This window comes from Sander lucioperca, chromosome 5 (genome assembly GCF_008315115.2).
Source record: "Sander lucioperca isolate FBNREF2018 chromosome 5, SLUC_FBN_1.2, whole genome shotgun sequence".
Lineage (NCBI taxonomy): Eukaryota > Metazoa > Chordata > Actinopteri > Perciformes > Percidae > Sander > Sander lucioperca.
Window position 1 is genome coordinate 10210694 of NC_050177.1, and position 21303 is coordinate 10231996.

A 21303-nucleotide genomic window follows, 5' to 3' on the forward strand; every position below is an offset into this window, starting at 1 on the left:
AAATTCAGCATAAACATTACTCTCTGGAAACACAGACATACGTTGTGAGATGTTTTTTTTCTTACATTCATATTTTATTTCACATGAACAAAATGTGTACCATATAATGAATACAACTTTATTATCTAAACATGTATTCTTTCAATTTAAATACCCTCAAAGACCAAATGTGCAAGTGGTATTGTGTCTGACTTACCTCGGGTCATGCAAGACTGAGTAAAAACTATAAAGCAAAAAGCAACACAGCCAAAAAAAATAAATAAATAAAATATATATATATATATATATATATATATATATATATATATATATAAAAAACTGAACTCAAATCCCCACGTCTGTTATCCCTGTATCTCTGCAGTCCATTGCATAAACCAAACCAGCACAATTGTAAGGATGCACAAGATTATAGCACAGTGAAAAGGCATAAATACACTACATTTAAATGCAGTAACGGTATTAAAGTCACAACAACAACAACAACAACAACAACAACAACAACAACATAAAACTAATTCTCACAGTGCATTTTGCAGCAGCAGAGTTTTAACATTCACAGGCAATCATCATAGGTAGTTTAGAAATCAGTGAGAAGTAGAAGGAAGGGTGGAAGCCAATGTGCATGCAATACAATAACATTATCAGCTGGACAGGAATAGAAAATATTCGCTTGAGATTAAAATAGTCTTTTAAACCTGATCATCTCAGCTCTGGAATAGTCCTACATCTTGGATTAATAACTTGCTAAAAGGCAGGTTTACCTTCAGATCAACTTCAGCCTAAAACAAACTATAAACAATCTATTTGTACTTGTAATTCATTGCATTTTAGGATCGCGACAGTGCTTTGGATAATTTTTTACAACAGGTTGTTCCTTTTCGAACTGACCACAGCAACTGACAAGATGTGATTCTAATCTATTAATGCATATATTCCCATATAATGTTCATATTCACGTTTCATAGTTTACAGTCAGTGCAGGTTGAACAGTGCTGCACTATGAGTCGAGACAAGTACACATTTCCAAGACCATTTTCACAGGTATGATGTAAATGCAACACAGCTGGAAGCCAGACTTGTACTCTATAGTAAATAAGTCATTTATCCAAATTCAAGATTTGTCTTTTAGAAAACCACTTTTTAGCCACGCTAGCGGCATCGCTCTGGAGATGTCTGTTGGCCCACCACTTTGGTGCAAACTAAATTATCTCAACAACTATTAGATGGATGGCCATAAAACCTTGTACAGACATTCATGTTTCCTGAGAAGATGAAGCCTGATGACTCTTGGTGATCCCCTGACTTTTTGTTGAATGCCACCTTGAGGTTGACATGCTTGGATTGCCATATATTTGGCACAGTTCTCTATGGTGCTAGGATGATGAATTATGATAACTTTGGTGAATTTGGCAGTTTTCATTTAGTGCCATCATCGGGTGAAAACGTTTGTTCAGCACTTTGTTTTATGACAAAATATCTGCAAAACTGATGACATCAGTCTCCGCTGTACTTTGTGTCTAGTGCTGATTAGCAAATGTTAGCAAGGAAACATGCTAAACTAAGATGGGGAACATTGTACCTGCTAAACATCAGCATGTTGGCATGCTGCTGTGCAAGATGCAGTCACAAAACTTTACAGGTGTCTAGTTGAGATCAAAATGAAGGCCGAGTTCGAAGTAGTGGGGGTAGAGATAGGGAAGGGTCTCTAGTTACACTACTCTAGATTAAGGCTACTGTTAGCCTGCTAATGGTTTCTATTTATACTTCACCTTGTCTGGGAAACCAAGTGACATCACACTCACCTGTCACTGACTACATAATACTATAATTGTAAATAAATCGTCATCTTCATGTTGAGTGTGATCTGCATCTCATGTCATGGATCAGTAGATGTGGACAACCTAGTAGTCTTAAAGAAAAGGCTGAGAGAAAAAAGAAGACAGTATACATTCATGCATATTGTTTACCCATATATCTTTTACCCGAGTGCATATATTTAGATTTTTCATAGGCATGATATGGTTTCATGTGTTTCTTAGTGCTAAGTTACAGTGCTGTTTGTTCATGGCACAACTCTCCATGAAACTTGGGAAGTTTTCATTAGTCAATGGAAGTTTAAAACCCAGTGCAATAGTTTTGTTCATGGGGAAAGATTTCCATTGTGACGGATACTTCTTTGTCAAAGTCTTTGTGCCTTAAAATTGCGAGTCCTGTATGCAAATGTTAACGTTTCATTTCACAAATTTGCTCCAATGTTTTATCAGGCATCAAGGCCTCCGAGCCTCCAGCCACCCCGCACTGCCCGAGGGCTTCTTTCGGGTCACAGAGGTAAACTGGAGAACATGTTGGTCTGTGGAACTGTCCCGTCTTGGGAGTTGTGCTGAGTGTGAGCGTCAAGGGGTAAAGACAGAGCACAGTGTGCTGTCGTCTTCACAGCTGTTCTGCCGAAGCGGCAGCTCAGCAGAGAGCAAAGGTGTTGAAACACAGACTTGCGGCAGATGATGAAGACCCAGGGATCCACGATGGGGTTGAGGGCGTAGAAGCGGAAGGCTGTCAGGTTCTCCGCGTCGCCACAAAATGGGTGAATGGCGTTGATAAAGCCTGCAATCTGAAGAAAGAGAGGGTCGAGGTTAGACGCAGTCTTTACTATTCATAGGTTACAAAAGTAAAGCCTAGCAAATACAAGAGAGTTGTGTCTTCTATGAGACCTGTGACCAGGGCTCAGGATGCAGAGCACTGCTGGTTTCCTGTCCCAGATAAGATAACCAGAATCAAAACCAGCAGGGCAGTCGGTCAATCATGCTGGCAACGTAGAGCTTTAATCTTTACTTATCCAGAGCAGTTGTGGTAAACATAAATGCAGGCACCTGCTTCACACTCACTTCCTGGAAGCTGCTCAGGATGCAGTTTTATCTGCAGCTTCGTCTCGGCATCTTTGCTCTCTCCCCTTATGTTCTAAGCCCTTACAACTCATCTAGAATACTGTTGTCATGGCTTCTCTAATCACTACCTACCGGCTTTCTTAAAAAAAAAAAAATGTCTGTACTGCTTTCAAAAGTCCCTTTGTGTTCTCCCCTTAGGTTAGATTTGGCTGGTATATTTCTATAGTGAATGATCATTTTGTGTTCCCTGGAATACTGTCTGGACACTAGCTTTACTACTAGACACACTTTTTTGGTGATTTATTACTAGGATTAGAAAGCATACATGTAAAGTACTCCGTAGAATGGTATTTTAATATTACGAGACAAGATGAGCATTTTATCTCAGTGTCGTCACACTAAGAGCAGGGTTTAGTTGGTGTTTTGGGTGTGTTTTCGTAACGCCGCCCAATTGTAAGCGAACCACGGCAATGCTTGTGGATTTACAAGAAATGCTCAGAGTTTTGGTAACCCGTCATCCCACAGGAAGATTAAACATTTTGTATCCTGGACGGAGCCAAATCGAAACTGATTCAAGCCTCTGTAACAGCAGCACATGACTGCGGTGTCGGTACTTTGGTGTTAAAACCAGATGAGAAAACATGACTGTGTGTTTAGTATCAGTGTCAGCTGAGGCTGTGTTTCATCTTGTTATGCTAAGCTCCCTCTCTTTATATGCCAATGGTATATGGTCAATAAAACACGCTCGGTGGACGCACACCTTCAGTTTTCAGCAGCACAAAGAGCCCTGAATACAGATGCAGACAATGCCACAACCTTTTCCTGTATTGACCTTAAATGTATACTAGGCTGCAGAGAGGCAGTCCAGACAGCAGCAGCTGGCTGCTTATTCATCCTGGGCAGAGAGAGAAGCAGCAGCTGGCACAGGAAGCGTCTCTCTCACCTCGCTACTCTTCTCTATCAACAATTCTCCATTTCCTCCATGAAATATCCAACAAACAGTGGCCTAATTAATGGCTTGTGCTGATTGAGTGCTTTTATGCATTGGTGTAAATGTTTCCCTGTTGCTAGGGCCTGGACTGAAAACTAATAAGCTAGAGATGCAGTGAGAGTGGCCAGAGGGAACAAGTCCAGAGCCAAGCCAAACCAGACATCCAGAGGGACCAGACACAGGGCTATGTCCTCTCTACGCTCATTAACTGGTTAAACTCACGCGGATGTGGTCGCTCAAATATTGATCTAAAGATACACCCACGAGAAAGACAGAAAGGGAAAGAGGAAGAGGCTGACTGTGTGCACACCCAAAAAACAGCAATGATCTTTTGATGCTTCTTAGAAGATGATGAGCTCACTGGCATAATAACTTCAAACCAACACCCTGGAACATCTTGGATGTTTCAGAAATGGTAACAGTCCAGAGTGGAACAAAACAACGGCCAGATGTTTTTGACTTTTTAGGAAGTACTAGAGGTTTGAGGCTCTTTGAAATTTCTTGAATTGCACAACCTATGTAGTCAGGATTACTGACGGATTTTCAATGATTGCACAGGCTTGATGCAAGAAGGACCTCTTTTACGACAAGAACTGCAACATCATTAACTGTCTTGTCTTAGAGAAACAGACCTCATGCTGGCAACAATTTGTTATTTGAATTAATACTTGAAGTAAAAATGAATCTTAGGCCTACTGTCATAAAACACACTAACAAACACGATGACAAATGCCTTTTGCTCAACTGCGCAGTTACCGAACACTTTATTCATCATGCGGTGTTGCTAGAAACATTTCAAACAGACATGCCTCCTCATATGCTCTGCCATCTTTCTCACACTTGTTGTCTCGCTCCACATTACCACCCTCACTGTTGCTGCTGTTCCTGCATGCCAGCCTGCCTCTTATGGTGCTCTCGCCAGACCTCAAGGCCTGCAGAGTGCCTAACAAATCACAAGCTGTCCTCTACAAGCACTGTTAGGCCGAGGGGCCAAAACTGATGAGATGTCAGGCTCTCCTTAAACAGGAGTATATAAATGTATCAGTCTGTGGTTAAAGAGCAGCACAGAAGCGGTATACAGCAGGCGAGGACCAGAGTGATTAACAACATATCTGAAAACAGAGTTGTGCCGATGCAGAAAGCTGTGAAGGAACATACCATGAGTATGCTCACAGGCATATAAATCCAGCAAAAGCAAATGCGTTCACACATGTACTGTATACAGATGCATACAGAACATTCACAGGCAGCTGAACATAGAGTACACTGCATTTTGTACGTGTGCAAACACAAACATTCATCTATCACCATCCACTGCAGATCTGCAATCTGTACAGTACCTTATATCTAAAACTTCTATTAGGATATTTTATTTTACTTAGTTTGTTGATATCCAGGTGACTGAGAATCTTCAAGTACCTGGACCCAGTTGGTGTAAATGGGTACATCCTGGCAGAGACACACACGATGCTATTTGAAGGCTGATGATTGCTGTACCTCTCAGGAAACAGACCACGTAATGGATGTCTACACTCTACAGTCCATTAGTGTCCATCTTGCGGTCCTGGAGGACTCTTCCCAACTCCTTCTTCCTGATCCTGTTTCACTGCAGGATCATTACACGGGGGATGAGATGAGACAGTGCAGAGATTACAGGCCTTTTGGAGAGGACTGTTTACAGCAGTGAGCCAGCAGGAAGGGAGAAAGAGAAATGCTGCAGTGCTGCCACTAGTCTTTAAAAAGAGTACAGTAGTTCGACATTTTGGGAAACATGCTTGATTGCTCTCCTTCCAAGAGTAAGATCGATATCAATCTTGTGTATACATATTATCATCTGTTGGCTCTTTACCAGCTAAATGTGTCCCTTTCACTTGTATTGTTTCAGGCTGATTCATTCACTAAAATATCTGTCTTTGAAGTATAGAAAGTATAGGTGATTATAATTGAAGAAATTAAAGGTGATAATAGGGTTAGCAATAGACAAGACTCCAGGTGGTTCCACCCGGCTGGAGAAAATAATTACAGCATGTTATTTATCCTAAAACTACAGCATGACCTTTCTGTTTTATGTGTGGGTTAAACAAACATAAGCTTAAAAGGTGCTGGTAGGCGTACTTGGACAGAACCTGGCTAACCGTTTTCCCCTTGCTTAATTAAAGCAAATAAGTATGAATCAGCAGCACAGTTTACCAAAGATGTGTGAACTGCACTGCTGGGTCTTTGTGGTGAGCACATGCAGGTTCTTTGAATACTTACAGCTTGTACTGTGTTTATTCTAACTTGTGAAGGGCTCATTAGAAGGGTGGAGTATATATGGTCTTAACAAAATAAAATAAAATGCCTTTATTTTATACCGCAATATGTATTTAAATAACACGTTGCGAGCAACTTGTCCCTTGCAATCCACAAGGTGGAATAATAACTAGTGTTTTAAGCCTGACGAGTTTCACAAGTGAAGAGATAAAACTTTCAATTTGCCTTCAAACGTCAGAAAAGTTCAAGTGAAAAAGAGAGGGTTCTCTGCGCTTCTGCAATCCACAACAATCCGGTGCAACCAGGGCAGGACAAAAGAGTAAAAAAGAATCGCCGGTGCAACACAGATGTCTTCTTACTTTATAGTTTTTAAGGTGCATAACAGTGACTAACGTTTCGATGTAAAGTTACATCTTCATCAGAGTCCTTGGAGAGAATGGGCAGTGAAGCCCTTGATAAGAATCATCAACAGGTGAGATTGTGTGTAAAAGGTGCGTTGGCTACCTGAAGATACACCCATCTCAACCAAGGTGCTACACTCAATCAGTCATTAAAGGACAAATGCCGACAAACAGGTCAAAAGTGATATCACCACCCCTGGGTGGGGGTGTGATTTTCTCAATTCCCAAGAACCTCAGTGATGCAGGGGAGCCATGGTTGGCCTGCTTATAGTGCCTTGCCATGGCATATGTTAAGTTCTGGGTACGAATTGCTGTCTTGTTTTCAGCTACCCTTAGTTTGAGTTGACGTTTTGTTTGGCCTATATAAGCCAGTCCACAGGGACACTTTAGAAGGTACACTACGTGTGTACTGTTGCAATTAACAAATGAAGAAATGGGACATATCTTGCCAGTGTGGGGATGTGAGAATTATTTCGCATTGGTCGAGTTAGAGCATTGGGCACAGTTTCCACATTCAGAATCACGTCAGAAAAATTTACTCAGTCTTTCCACTGTACCCTATCTTTACCATCTAAGTCACTTTCCATCCTTCCTTTCTTGTAACTCAGCCTGAAGGTACAGTTCACAGAACGTTAACATTATTTACACACACTGCACATCTGTCCAGGCATTTTTCTCTTACTTGATGCTGTGAGGGGAAGCTTTCAAATTAAGTGCATTGATCCAGGAACATTGGAGTTGATTGGATTTCCACCCACTACCTTTATTTCTCACAAACAACTGCAGAATACAATTATAGGTGTATTTTTTACGTCAAGCCCTCCCCCCCCTCAAGCTCTTTTAATTGCAGTCAAAGAATCAAATATACATGTTATACATGTATTTATACACATATCTGCCCTGACTGACTTCTTGAGGGACCTGATGAAATGCTGAGTCATACTGTGCACACATGTAATGTAAAGCTTAGCGCTCAGACACTGATGGGGAATTTCACCACTCCACAATCAGCAGTTAGGAAGTTAGTGAGGAGGTGGTGCGTGTCATCTGAGATACAGAGAGTGAGAAAGAGTGGGCGTGTGGTGGAGAGAGCGTGAACATGCCATCTGGCGCATGTAACCTATTCTTCCATTATGCCGATTTCTCTTCAGGCTTTGTTCAGTGACTTTTACAACACAGAAAGAAAAAAAAATCTTTAGCTTCCTTAGCATACGTTTATCAGTATTAAGCTGTTCACTAAATGTAAATGTTGTTTAAAGAGCAAGAAAAAAAGAGCAAGATTTTAAAGAGGAAGAAAACTAATGTTAATGAATGGCAGCAACATGTGGAAGTAAAGTCAGCTTGTGTTTGTTTAAGACAAGTTTCATCAGGGGAATTATGCTTATTACTGAGTTGTTCTCTTTAGGAAGTGCATTGGGCTGCAGTGAGTTTCCTGGAACCATTTTTACAGTCAACTATCTGGGAAGAGACTGACCACAGTGCAAAGTTAGCAAAAACGTTTCTCACACACACACACACACACACACACACACACACACACACACACACACACACACACACACACACACACAATGCCTGTTGCTCCACAGTTTGTGAGAAAATAATAATAATAATAATAATAATAATAAGATACCGCCTTCAATTGTACAGAATCTACCATTATCACCCTTTCTTCCTCCGGAGTAATGTAAGTTGAAGAATTTAGAGCAAACTACAGTGGTCACTGTGAGCTCTCTGATGAACACCATGTGTGGGGTGAGAAGCTGCTCTGATACAGCTTGACAACTGAAAAAAAGAAACAGTCGACTGAAAAAACATAAACAGTAGCTACAACAAAGAGGAAGAGGAAGAAACTGTAAAAAGGGTGAAACCCCAACTTAATGAAAAATAAGAAGTGGGCTGATGATATGTGTCAGTAGATGACAAGAATAGGTCGACACGGCCATATTGCAAAACCTTGTGGCTGTTGCAACAGACAAGAGACCCGACAGGCGTTCACCGCAGTTCCTCTTCAACAGAGATATAGCTGTGAAAGCCCTACACTGCCTGTACTGTACTTGCTTGTCTGTTGGTGATTCGTTGATGTTGCCATGTATGCACTTCGAGATCAGTGGCAGATTATCTTTTGAAAGATGGTAATGCCAAGGTAATCATATTCTTTATCGTGTTCTGAACGTTTTACCTTGATTTGTGCGATTATTGTTGACTTATACCTGTGTTCAATTTCATGATTAGATCAATTTTCATCCCACTTTTTTAGTTCCAGGCCATGTGCACACTTCATCATCTCATTTGCCAACAGCTGAGCACAACTCAGCCTTACAAATTGTATCTTTTATTTTCATTGGCGGTGAACAACATTCACTTGAAATCATTTTGTTGTTTTAATATCCTCAGTCCTATTTTTGTAGGTTTATCCATCATTACCATTGGTTATGACAATTGTATCCATGCATTCTGGGGATGTAATAACATCTGTGATAGGATTATTCGTTGGACGACCAGACGGGCTGTAAATAGTATTCCTAGTTTGACTTTGGAATTGGAAGTGAAAACAAAGTTGAATGTACTCACAATTGTGAGTGTTAGGTTATGTTATCATAACATACAGTAATGATTGCCATAACTTTGTACAATATGAGCTGAGTTGTTGAACTCTTTTCCTGTTATTCCCTTCCAGTCAGTATTCAGGTTATAAAAATCCCAGAGCTTATACATTTGTGCATGTTGGGTATTTAAAGCTAAGATCTGTAGCTTTTTGGGTTGAAATATGGCAATTTCATGTCATCTCAATGATGGGACTATTGTTAGAAGTTAGGACTGGCACTTTTACTGTGGCTCTGCTTGTTCAGTGTTACTGCTCTCGCAAGCAGCACGCTACCTCTACAACAATGCCAATAAAGTGCAAATTGCACTGGTTTCTTTTAAAATGCAAGGTGTACGTCATCCCCCCGACCTACTTCAGAGTGTAATTTCATCACTTTAGCGAATGATGAACTAGACATTATTCAAAGACATTAGATGGTCAGTAATATCCGTTTCCATACAAGAATGATGTGGGGAAAATAACACATACTTTATGTGACATTGGATGCATGATGTTTTTCTGTAGTGAAGACCTTGAGACTTCAGCTTTCATCTGATATTAACTGCATTCAATCATTTTCTTTGGCATTTAAGCAAAGCTTGCTAGACACCCAATGTCACAGACAGAGCGTTACACACACAAAAGAAGTCTTGACACGCACCAAACCCAAACCAGTCCGTAGGTGTTTTTGTTTTGTTTTTGAACTTAAAAAAAAAACATAACATGATACACTTCATTAAACTGATATGCGTTGACATGACAGCAATGTTACAACATTGTTTTCGGTTGAACACAACAAGATTGCATGCTAAACCACACGCTGACTTTGGTGCGTGCTGCAGTAACGCCAACATTTTAGTAACCTGCTGCATACTGGTGTAGATTTAAATGTATACACTGTACAACTAACAAAAATCATGATGCTCTGCAGTCACTGCGCAGGTTTGTTCAACAAACACACTTCCTCTTTATGCTGCTGTGCAGTTGTTTTGTTTAATGTGAATATAAATCTCTTCCTTTGTGACAAGTGTCTGGAAGGGAATGCTGATAAGTACTGAAAGCACGCATGCAGATGTGCTTGCATGTTTATTTTTTACCTTCAGTTATCCTGGGAAAGTTTGCTAGCTCGTTTTTTTTCTAAATGATCAATCTGTCAGGCCAGTTGGTCTCCAGCATTCCTCCCTGTCAACATCCAACTGTGAGTTGTTCCTACTGGGCTGCTAAACCAACAGCAACCGTAGAAAGGATGGATGCCTGGATTACAGCATTCATCAGTGCACATTACACAAATACGTTGACACCTAAAATAGATTGTGGAGCCATCGGAGGATAATTTGTGAATTTTTTATAAATAAAAAGTGTATTTTATTTAGGGGTGGGAATCACCAGAGGCCTCACGATATGACATCATCACAATACGTTACGATATGATATTATTGCGATTTTAAACATTTTTTAAACAACGTTTTGTCACAAACAGTATTAAAGTTTGGACCAGTAACGACGACATTAAGGGTAACGATTGCGCGACATGACATTTGATGATATATGCAGAGTATTAAAGACATATATTTAGTTATTTACACTGTGTTCTGCAATTATCTAATGGTAGGGTATTTGATGTTATCCTGTATTCCATGCAGTCGGGCCATCTCCTCCTCCTGCGCTCCGTAGCGGACAATGTGACGGCGAGACAGCGCCGATTAAACATTAAGAACAATTTTTTATTTAAGATTTGAGTTGGAGGTGTTTCTGGAACAATTATCACTCAGTACAAGCGCAAATAACACTGCTGGATTTAATCTTCACTTTCTGCAGTCTGACTTCAGTTCACCACCTCACCATCTGCGTCGCCAATTCCTATTTTGTCTCCAAAATGTGCGTACGCATGGGTCAGAGTTTGTGTGGAGGACCGCACATTCTCCCGTCAAGTTTGTTTTTTATAAATCACAACCTTTGCGTGGGAAGTGGCGTACGCACATTTTCAGCCCCGTTTTGTGCGTACGCCACGTTTATAAATGAGACCCCAGGGCCCTCATTTATCAACGTAACGTAGAAACCAGCGCAGATATGAGCGCAGAAATCATCTTACGACAGGCTTCACGTGTGATTCATGAAACGTTCGTATCACACCAATCACAGCGTAAGGATGGTCGTACATTGATAAATGCAGCGGCTGGAAACGATCGTAATTTAAATATCACGCCCCAATATATTCTGGGTTTTGAGGCCTCGCCCCTCCAATTTACGACATGGAGAGACGTAATCCGGCTAAGAAGGGGCACTTTTCAGAGGTGGAGATTGAAACCCTGATATCTCAGGTTCACTTGCACTAACGTGTGTACTATTTGTCAGCCTGAAAACTGGTATTAAAGGCTGTAGATAGAATGCGGAATGGAAAGAGATCACTGATGCTGTCAACAGTGTTGCTGTAGTAAATCGGACTCCAGTTTAAGTTTATTTAATGTACATCCTTGACATATGTATGCTATAGTCTTAATAGTAATATACAGGCTTATATTGCAATCTCTTAGGCCTATATGGTTTACCTATATTTAAATAAACACACAGTAGCGGAGTTTATGCAGTGTCTTTTATTTTTCTCCTGTTTTTTTTCATGAGTCAGAACCAGGCAACAGCTGTGAGGGAGAGCGCGTGTCCTCCGCCCCCGGTGCTGGACCACCTCGACCCTGTCTCCTGACAGCAGAGGGGCTGGAAAAACAAGCCGAAATAACGGTCAATGGCAGAAATAAGTCACTTGTGGCCATTAAAACTTTAAAAGAGAAACGAAAACCTGAAGAATAAATAAAAATGTTGTGCATCGTCATGTTTCCTGTATTGAATATCATTGCCAAACATAACACTATACCTTTTAAAAGCGAGGAATAATATCCTGTCTCCGTCTCCCAGTTGGTGCTGTGCTGGACACTGCTCTCTGGGCATCGGGTCAGCTGGTTCCATCACTACATTTATGGCACCCTGTTTTCCTGCGCGATGTTGTGCAGAGCCCCACAGGTTAAAACTATGTTGCAGACTTTTTCTGCCGTGTATGGGTGATATCGCTGATGCAAGACAGAGCCATCTGCCCTTAATCAATCCGATGGAGCGCTCCACCGTGGCCCGTGCGCGTACGTGTGCACTGTTGTACCGGCGCATAGAGGTCCTCTATAAGAGCCGGATCTGCCATTGCTGATAAGTGATCAACTGATGACTTCTCCTTCTCCTGTTAAACTGATTATATGCTGCACCACAAGTCCACACTGATTCGAAAACTTGCGTACACGAGTTCAGACCAGACGTGAGATTTTATCACAGCCTACGCTCACGTTCAAATTGATAAATGCCTTGCTTTGCGTAGGAATCGGCGTACGCCCGTCCTACGCCTGTTTCAGGTCATACGCATGTTTCATAAATGAGGGACCAGGAGAGCAGTGCCAGGTGAGTTAATTGTCTCAGCTGATCGTTGTTGTACTAATTGATCTCTCCCTTTACACCAGGGCTCACCAACCTTTTAGAAACTGAGAGCTACTTCATGGTTACTGAGTCATACGAAGGGCTACCAGTTTGATACACTCTTCTGAAATAACTAATTTGCTTAGTTTGCCTTTAGTTATATATGATTATTAATGATTAATGATAGTCATCTATGTGAAGACACTGATCACGTTTATGATTTCTCATTATCAATAATTATCAACAATGACTTAACAAGGTGGGAAACAGATAATATCAATATTCAATTTTCATTTTTAGAACAGGCCTGAGGGCTACTCATGTGGTCCTTGGGGGCTACCTGGTGCCCATGGGCACCGTGTTGGTGACCCCTGCTTTACAGTGTATGCATGTCTGGGCTGTGATGTGTGCTGAGGGTAACCCATGGTGACGGCGAATCCTGCCTAAGTGTTCCTTACATCCGGCAAATGCTGTTTTCTGAATATTGATCTTTTCTTTATCACAAAATACCTCACCAAGGCCAAAGTGCACACTTCTCTTCATCACCAATTGGTTTGTTTATCCCAAACAAACATTTGTATATATAGCCTGCTTTCTTCCATATCAAGTAGCCGATTCCATTACTGAGCTGCACATATTAAAAAAAAAAAAAAAAATCTAAAACTTAAAATAACTAATCTGGGGATTTAAACATTTGTCAGCATCATTATACAAATCCAATCATCAAGGTATTGTTCCACATGTGATTTCACAATGCCACTGAAAGTATTTTTAGGACAGTGAGGGAGTCTCTGGGAGCAGAGGAGTGGGGGGAGGGGGGGGACTTATTCCCATCACATATTTTCAGGTTCTGTTCTCTTGTAAACAACAGCTAAAGTTCACTGGGCCCTAATGTCCCAAGCCACAGAATCTGCACTGGCTGCCTGGTTGCAATTATCTTATTGGATATGTTTAGTCCCAGTTGTCAGAGAGTTCAGATGCTCTTTGAAGGCCAAACTCGTTTCATGTGTGGCGCAAAAAACATTTTGGGAAGGCCGCAAAACAAGATTTAATGACGCCTTTTACCAAAACTGAAAAACAAAACAATTTATATCACAATTGAATCAGAAATCAGAGGTGATTGATCATGGGGGGAATAATCAATGATTGAAAGCTGAGTGATTCAGGCTGTGTTGTCACACACAGACAGTAAGATCATTCTTTACATGTTGTGATAGAAAAGTGAACACCCACTTGGGGCTACAGCACAGCCCGACTGCCATGAATCATAATCTATCTGATGCCAGCTGAAGTCAACTTCCGGGAACAGGAAAGGGAATATTTATGACTGGACTGAAAACCCCGATAACAATTATTATTTATTTACTAAGGGATGATGTTACACTAAAAGATTAAACACATTTTGCATTAAATCACAAGGGTGAATTCTTAGTCTTATTATTTCTTCTCATGATGAAAGATTTGAGATGAGCTGAAATGCGTCCCATGTCTCATGTCATGTCAATCAAGCTGATTAGCCAGTGTTTTGTTATTGAAGTGGATATCCGCCGTTTTCCTATTTCACATGTCCCTCGGCACAACAACAGATGATCACCACATTCTGCTTCACTTTGTGTTTAATTTGATGTGAGTGTGTTGTATTTCACTGCTGCAGCTCAGCCAAGTTTTATTAAGACCATATATCTCCTGAGAGTGTTGGCAAGGTGGAGCATGAAACAAGAATCCTATTGTTCTCTCTGCACCACCATTTCCCAGAAGATGAAATTATTAAGTTAACACCAGGATTTCAGATAGCTGGTTCCATTTTGGATCCGTTTTGCGTTTGGCAAAATACCTGGATTTGTTTCGACATCAAATTTCCTCAATAAACCCATTACTTTCTTTTATTAGCGAAGAGCAATGAAGAAACATATAGATAGCAGGGTTTTCATTTTGTCGCTGTTTAAAATGTCAAACATCACATACTGAAAATGAGATCAAATGTACCTAATTAACATTAAAGCTATAGTGCCTAGTTTCCCATGAGGAATTGTTATCGTAGTCTAGTCGTTGCATCCAAATGACACAAGCCTTCCGTGATCGCGCATTACCCCCCACACAGTTTCTTGTAGCCAAGGAGGACACAGGATTAAAAAAAACATGGATTCTTCAGAAGAGGTAATTATCTTCACTCGAGCTTATGTGCGAGAAAGTCACCGGACGCCACAATCTTCTGAACATAGCCATACTGAGAAATAGAGTGAGAGAGAGTTGTGTGGAGCTGAGAGTCAGAATTAGCTTTGTATCAACTAATTTGGTAATGGCTTGAATGTAACCAAGATTCATTATTATAAACAAGTTACGCACTAAAGCTTTAAAGCATGAATCGATTGTTTTTTTAAAAACTCATTGTCAAACCACCCACCTCATGCCAAGGCTGATGAGGTGGTGGGGCATTTTGAGGAAGCTGGACAGGAAGCTTTTGAAGTGCAAAGACTGTGGTGTTTATTAATAAAACAACAAAAAAACCATACTCAAACAATGGGCACACACTGAACCCAGATAGATACAAAAACTAAATTAAACTAAGGCAAAAAATAACAGCAAATAAACAAAACAGCAAGCTGCCAAGTCCTTTCTCTCATCCCCTTTTTCTGAAGGCACTTTTAACCTCTCAGCCTTATTTCATTGGAACCTACCACCTGCACAGGTGATTATAGGGTGAGCTAACCTGAGAAAGCAACATTAACACTTTGTTTCTGAAAATACCATTACAATTAGATCAGTTATTGCTGACATTACTATTTATAAATATATGTGCACCCACAACATTAGGCACCCCAAATATTATAAAAATGTCATTCGCTGCAGAACTATCTTACCGTTTGGTCTACATCTTTGGAGTGCCCAACCCCTCAGGGCCTAACCAGGCACACCTGCATGCACTCTCCTTAATTAAGCCGGGTGAGCAGCTGAGTCACCCCCCCACATCACAGGCAGAACCATAGCAAAAACCTATGAACCCATAAACCAAACAGGCCTATGGCAAATTATAAAGTAGCAAATAATTATTTTTTTAGGATAATTAGGATTAAGCAGACACAAAACATTGTAATTTTTGGGAACAGAGGCTAGTGAAAAGGTAGAAAGGCAGCCTTTTTACACTTACTTAAACAGTTTTAATCATAAAAATTGTTAATAATAAACTGGGAACAAACATCATTACAAAGAAACAATATATCTGTCGCTGCATATCATGTGACCCCACAAGAGGTCCCAACCCTAAAGAAACTCTACTCTTGGGTGTGGAGCACAGTGCACGCAACGCTGTGTAAACAATGAAGATGCTGATGGATAGACAAATAACTGTGGACATACATGGCAAGAACCCAGAGAGACTAATATGGAGAACACTACAAAATTTGTTTGTACTTTGTACATATGTTAAACGGCTGGTGTGAAAGATTTCCTAATATTTTCTGTATGTCTTGGCAACAACAGTGAACATTTCAACCTACCTCTCTGATTAGCCCTATTAAGCCACACTTACACAACCAACTTATGACTTTGCACACAAGTGCATCATAAGGAAATCTTTCTGCTGTTGCTGTCTTTATTAAAGACAACCGCCATTGCGAAAAAAAATGCTTAGGTGTGCCTAGCCTTCAAATTCATTGATTTAATTCTTTCAGGCCACGTCCACATGTACCAAAACGATCTTTTTTTTCCCCGTCTTTCCTGGCATCGTTTCAAGAATAGTTGCATCCAAACGGATCCATTTGTAAATGACTCAACATGCTACGTCATATTCCAGGCCTATAGGTGGCGCTGCTTCTGTTACAGAAATTCACCAAAAACGGAGAAGAAGAGGCAGAGCATGCGCATAAAGCCATAGAGAGTATATAAAATGGACAGATCCCGTTGCTCTGGACGGAGACCAGTGAAGGATATTAGAAGCACTTTTCTGGTGAGTGCTGAGCGTTACTGAGCAGCCTCCAACTGAGAGAGACAACATAAATGTGAGGTGAGCAACCTGTCTGAAAGTTGTAAGTCTTCTGGTAGCTGTGCCAAGAGAAATCTCAATCATTCCCAATCTAGCAGAGACGGAGAGCGTAGGTATATGTAAGGAGATAACATAGACACAGGCTAATTATTGATCACTAAAATGATAGTTAACAGCAGTAATTAAACTTAAACAGCTAATGTAAATCAAAACTGCCTGCGAGCTTCTCCTGTACTATACGGTAATTCCTCTACTAAGTCCCGTGGTTATGACACAATCGCCTATTTTAACAAAAACGTCTGCTACAGAGCCATAACGTGAGATACAAGGTAATGGAGCCTTTTATACATTGTCGTGTTTCTTTAGAAATAAACAATGGACAAATAAAGTCTTTAAACGCTTCAGATGTAAAGTTATTTGCTGTCAAAGTGACGTCAAAATGAATGGCAGTCAATGGAATGCTAACGGGGGGTGAGTGCCTATTAGCATCAAAATGGTGCCATAGGAGGTTCGGGTTGTGAGGAGACACTTACCCCCTTGGTAGTAGCTAGGTAAGGATTACATGAGTTAGCTCCAGCTTCGGCCTGTACAAGGCAGGATTAGCCGGGAGACTTCTTCTAAACTTGTGTGTGGTGTAGCAGTGTTTTGCCATTGAGAACGAGCTAGCATGCTAGCGCTAGCATGCTAGCGCTAGCATGCTAACGGTTAGCCCCCTAGGCCCCTCGTCTCGGCTAGTGACTTAGAAAGCCGTGCAGATTTTGAACAGCTTGCCCCATAGACTGAAGGGAGGACATATTCAGAAACCGTATCTCACTCAAAACAGCATGGATGTTTTTTTTCCAAAGTTTGTATGCGTGTGGAAGTACCAGAGACACAAAATAACACCCCAAATCCCAGAAAAAGTGATTTTTTCATAATATGGGCACTTTAAGTTCCTTTTTAGAAATCCATTCAGCTTCTCACTGCTTTTAGTATTGATCATGTGTGTGTGGCCCATATCGATTATTGGACCTAGGACTGAAACTACTGATTTAATTTATGATATACTAATAAATGTAATGATGACATAAAAAAGTAGACAAAAAAAACAGTAAATCCTTTTTAGGATTTACTGTTTTTTTGTCTACCTAAAATGTTGCTTGTTACATTACTTTAAACAGTTATCAAGATTGTTGTTGAATTTCTGGCAATCAAATAATGAATACATTTAATTACTTGATTGGACCAAATGTTTATGTCCCAGAAAGTGGTTAGCAAGAGAAAAGGAGGAATCTCTGACATTGATACTGCTCTTGTTTTCACATAAGTTATGAGAAGAGATCCATAGTGCTTATGTCCTTTCATCCATCTTTATGTTGTTTGTCTCACTGTTTGCTCACCTTTTTCACTCTGTAATATTGACCAATCATCAACCACACAGCCCTACTAACTTCAGTAAGTCAGGCAATCTTGTCATTAGAGTGATAGCATGTGTCATATCAGAGTGAAAACTGCCTCAACTTCACCCTCACCTGAAGAAACTGTTCTGTAAGTGGATTGTTCCCTGTCATAGTGACACAAATAAAAACATATATTTGTTTTCCTGAAACATAAAATCATCATCATCAATCAATCATAAAAGAAAAGCTGGGTCAAGCAAATAATTGAAATAGCAGCATATACATGAAGACTACCTATATGACTCTCCAATAACACCAACACCTAAACAACGGCTACAGACAGCATGCCCACTATTCTGTTCAGACCATGCGTACCTAAACAAATGAGTCTGGAGGCAGCTGTCTATTGGAAAAGACAGATTTACTCTGGGCTCACCACTCAGCTTCTAATGAAGAAGCAAGCTAGGCCAACAAGTAATAAGATTTGCCAAGATCAATACGATTTTATGACTTGGTCAATGTAATAAACGGAAGTAGATTTTACAGGCGCACGTGTTTCATGCGCCCATAACAACTTTAAAGTGCTCATATTATGCTCATTTTCAGGTTCATAATTGTATTTAGAGGTTATATCAGAATAGGTTTACATGGTTTAATTTTCAAAAAACACCATATTTTTGTTATACTGCACATTGCTGCAGCTCCTCTTTTCACCCTGTGTGTTGAGCTCTCTGTTTTAGCTACAGAGTGAGACATCTCACTTCTGTTCCATCTTTTTTGGGAGTCGCACATGCGCAGTAGCTAGGTAAGCACTGCTAGCCAGTCAGAAGCAGAGTATGAGGGAGTGCCATGCTAGCAGCTAGGCGAGCATTATAACGTGTGTTACAAAGTGACTCACGTTCATCACAGAAGTAAAGGCTGGACTACAATAGAGCTGTTTGGAGCAGTTTGTGAACAGTGTTTTCTGTTGGAGATTTTAAGTCCCTTTGGGTGGACTTTGGGCTTTTTCACTTTGTAAACCTATAATGTGCACAAAAAAGATATATAACACAATACAGGAAAGAGAAAAAGCCAAAAAGCATAATATGAGCACTTTAATAATCTGTTGCTCTATCATGGACAAACCATTGATCTTTGGCCAAGTCCACACATACCATACCATCCATTTTACACATGGAATTTTCGAAAGAAAATCCTGTCCACATAAAAGAGCAAAAACACAACTGAAGCACTGTCAAGAGCATGCCAAGCCAACAGGCGAAAATATAACTCCAGTTACAGCAAAGAAGGAGAAGTTGGCCAATCAGAAGCCTAAAAAAAAAAGTTGTTACCGGAAGGCTACCAAAGGCCAAAACGCAGAGAAAAAGCTATGTTCTTTCAAAGACTGCTGAAAAATGTATTTACTAATATACACTAAAATATATATTTTCTATTTGAAGGCAATAGTTCAACAGAACACTTCTGAAACCAGAACAAATGAAAAAAAGTTTCAAACATCATCTGTTGCAAACTGCACATTTGTTGCCCACACTGCTGGGCTTTTGTTCAAAGATGTTTGTCAAAGTGTGTATGCACATCAAATAAATATTTAGGCCAATTTTGGCTGGCAGGGTGTATTAGTTTTCCTAATTTTCTATCATGTATTAATCACAAAATCAAACTAAATGCAGTACGCCTAATAATAAATATTCATAAACACACAATGGACCTATCAATGGCATCTTATAAACGAAATGTAAATCATGGCATCTATTTTACTGTGAATAATTTTCAACAATTTAGGGCCTGGATTATTGAGATTTCAGCAGTACGGGGGAACAAATAACATTTGATGTTATTTTATGGCTCTATATCCCCCGTTTTTTGTATCACCAAAGTAATGTTTTTACTATGTAGCTGCAGAGAAAATATGTGGCAAGCAGTCTGACTGGGAGTAGAGAGAGATCATTCAAGGGACGGAGAATAAGAATGCATTATGCATAAACACATGAAGCCACAAACCGAATATTGTTCATTTTTGAAATGTCAGTGATCATTTTAACATTGTATTGATTTCAAGTCCGCAAAAATTTCACCACAGGGGTAACAGTAAAGCTGTGACGCAGTTTAACTGAAAGAGAAGTATGACCAGAAAAATGTTTGGCAACTGACGCATTAACAAAATATAAGGTGACGGATGGGACAAGGAGGGAAATATTAAAACTTTAAAGTGCTTATAATTAATATATTTATATTAACAATAAATCGCAGGACTACTTGTATGTGAAAGGAATCGCTCGCAGGGTATTATCACCCGACTCTGCTGTTCCTCTTACCTTTACGAAGCATTTTAGCAACTTTTTTAATTCACTCTCCCTGTTCTCATTGTTTCAGAAGCAGCAGACAGCTGTTTTCAGCACATATGCTCTTAAAATCCACTGTACACTACCTTCCCAGCACCGAACAGCCGAGAGTCAAAGTTAGCAACTAGCTGGTGAACATAGAGGAGAATTTAACAGCTATTTTCCTCAGTAGTTGGTGGAGACCAAAAACAGAGCTAAAAGAGAATACAATATAGCACTTACATTGGCAAGGTGACCAGAAACATGACTTCACATAAATGATAATGTTGCTTCATAATTGCGGGATGTGTAAATAAGTAATTGTTTGGAAACAAATTTGCTATATCAACTTAAAAGTTGATGCTATGTCAGTATTTAAAGCTTGTTTTCGCTGCTCACCAAGTGGTGAGAAAAGGTAAAAAATATCCACTAAATGTATTAACTTGACATTCGACAGGAGAAGATGGAGTATGATCTTTTAATCTACAGAATCCATGCAAATGATGCTGCTAGGTCCAGTAATGCACATACATGGGTCAGGGACTCATGAAAATGTTTTCATCCGAAAACTAAAAACACATCATGGAACAATGACCTGCTGCGGTTTTCTATCTTTATTCTGCTCCCCACATCTGTCTTCACTCTCTTATGGTCATTCTGTGCCTCAGCCATTACAAATCCTTTCAGCACTTGCTAACACCTCTTATTGTCTGACTGAAACCTGAGGCCATGTTCTTCAACACTCCCAGAATTCAGAGCTACTTGTGGTTCCTAGAGTCTCTAAAAGTAGGATGGGAGCCAGAGCCTTCAGCTATCAGGCTCCTCTCCTGTGGAACCAGCTCCCAGTCTGGGTTCGGGGGGCAGACACCGTCACCACATTTAAGAATAAACTGAAAACCCTCCTCTTTGATAAAGCTTATAGTTAGGGAGTGAGGAGTTGCAGCGTCCACCTAGCCCGGCCCAACTGCTTCTCTGCATAGTCGTCAGATTCATCTACCATATAATCAATAATATAATAAAAGTAGAGGGAGGCAGGCCAGTACAGTCCGATCCG

The 21303-nt window shown here is 40.2% G+C and overlaps 1 protein-coding gene across 1 annotated transcript in view; it reads right to left on the bottom strand.

Annotated features, from left to right (window-relative positions):
• Positions 1-57: 57 nt before the first annotated feature.
• ptgir (prostaglandin I2 receptor) overlaps positions 58-21303 on the bottom strand; it is a 31156-nt gene continuing 9910 nt past the window's right edge. The window contains exon 3 of the mRNA XM_031296688.2: positions 58-2608. Within this exon, the coding sequence (XP_031152548.1) occupies positions 2321-2608 (288 nt within the window). The 3' untranslated portion in view covers positions 58-2320. The remainder of the gene's footprint in view (positions 2609-21303) is intronic.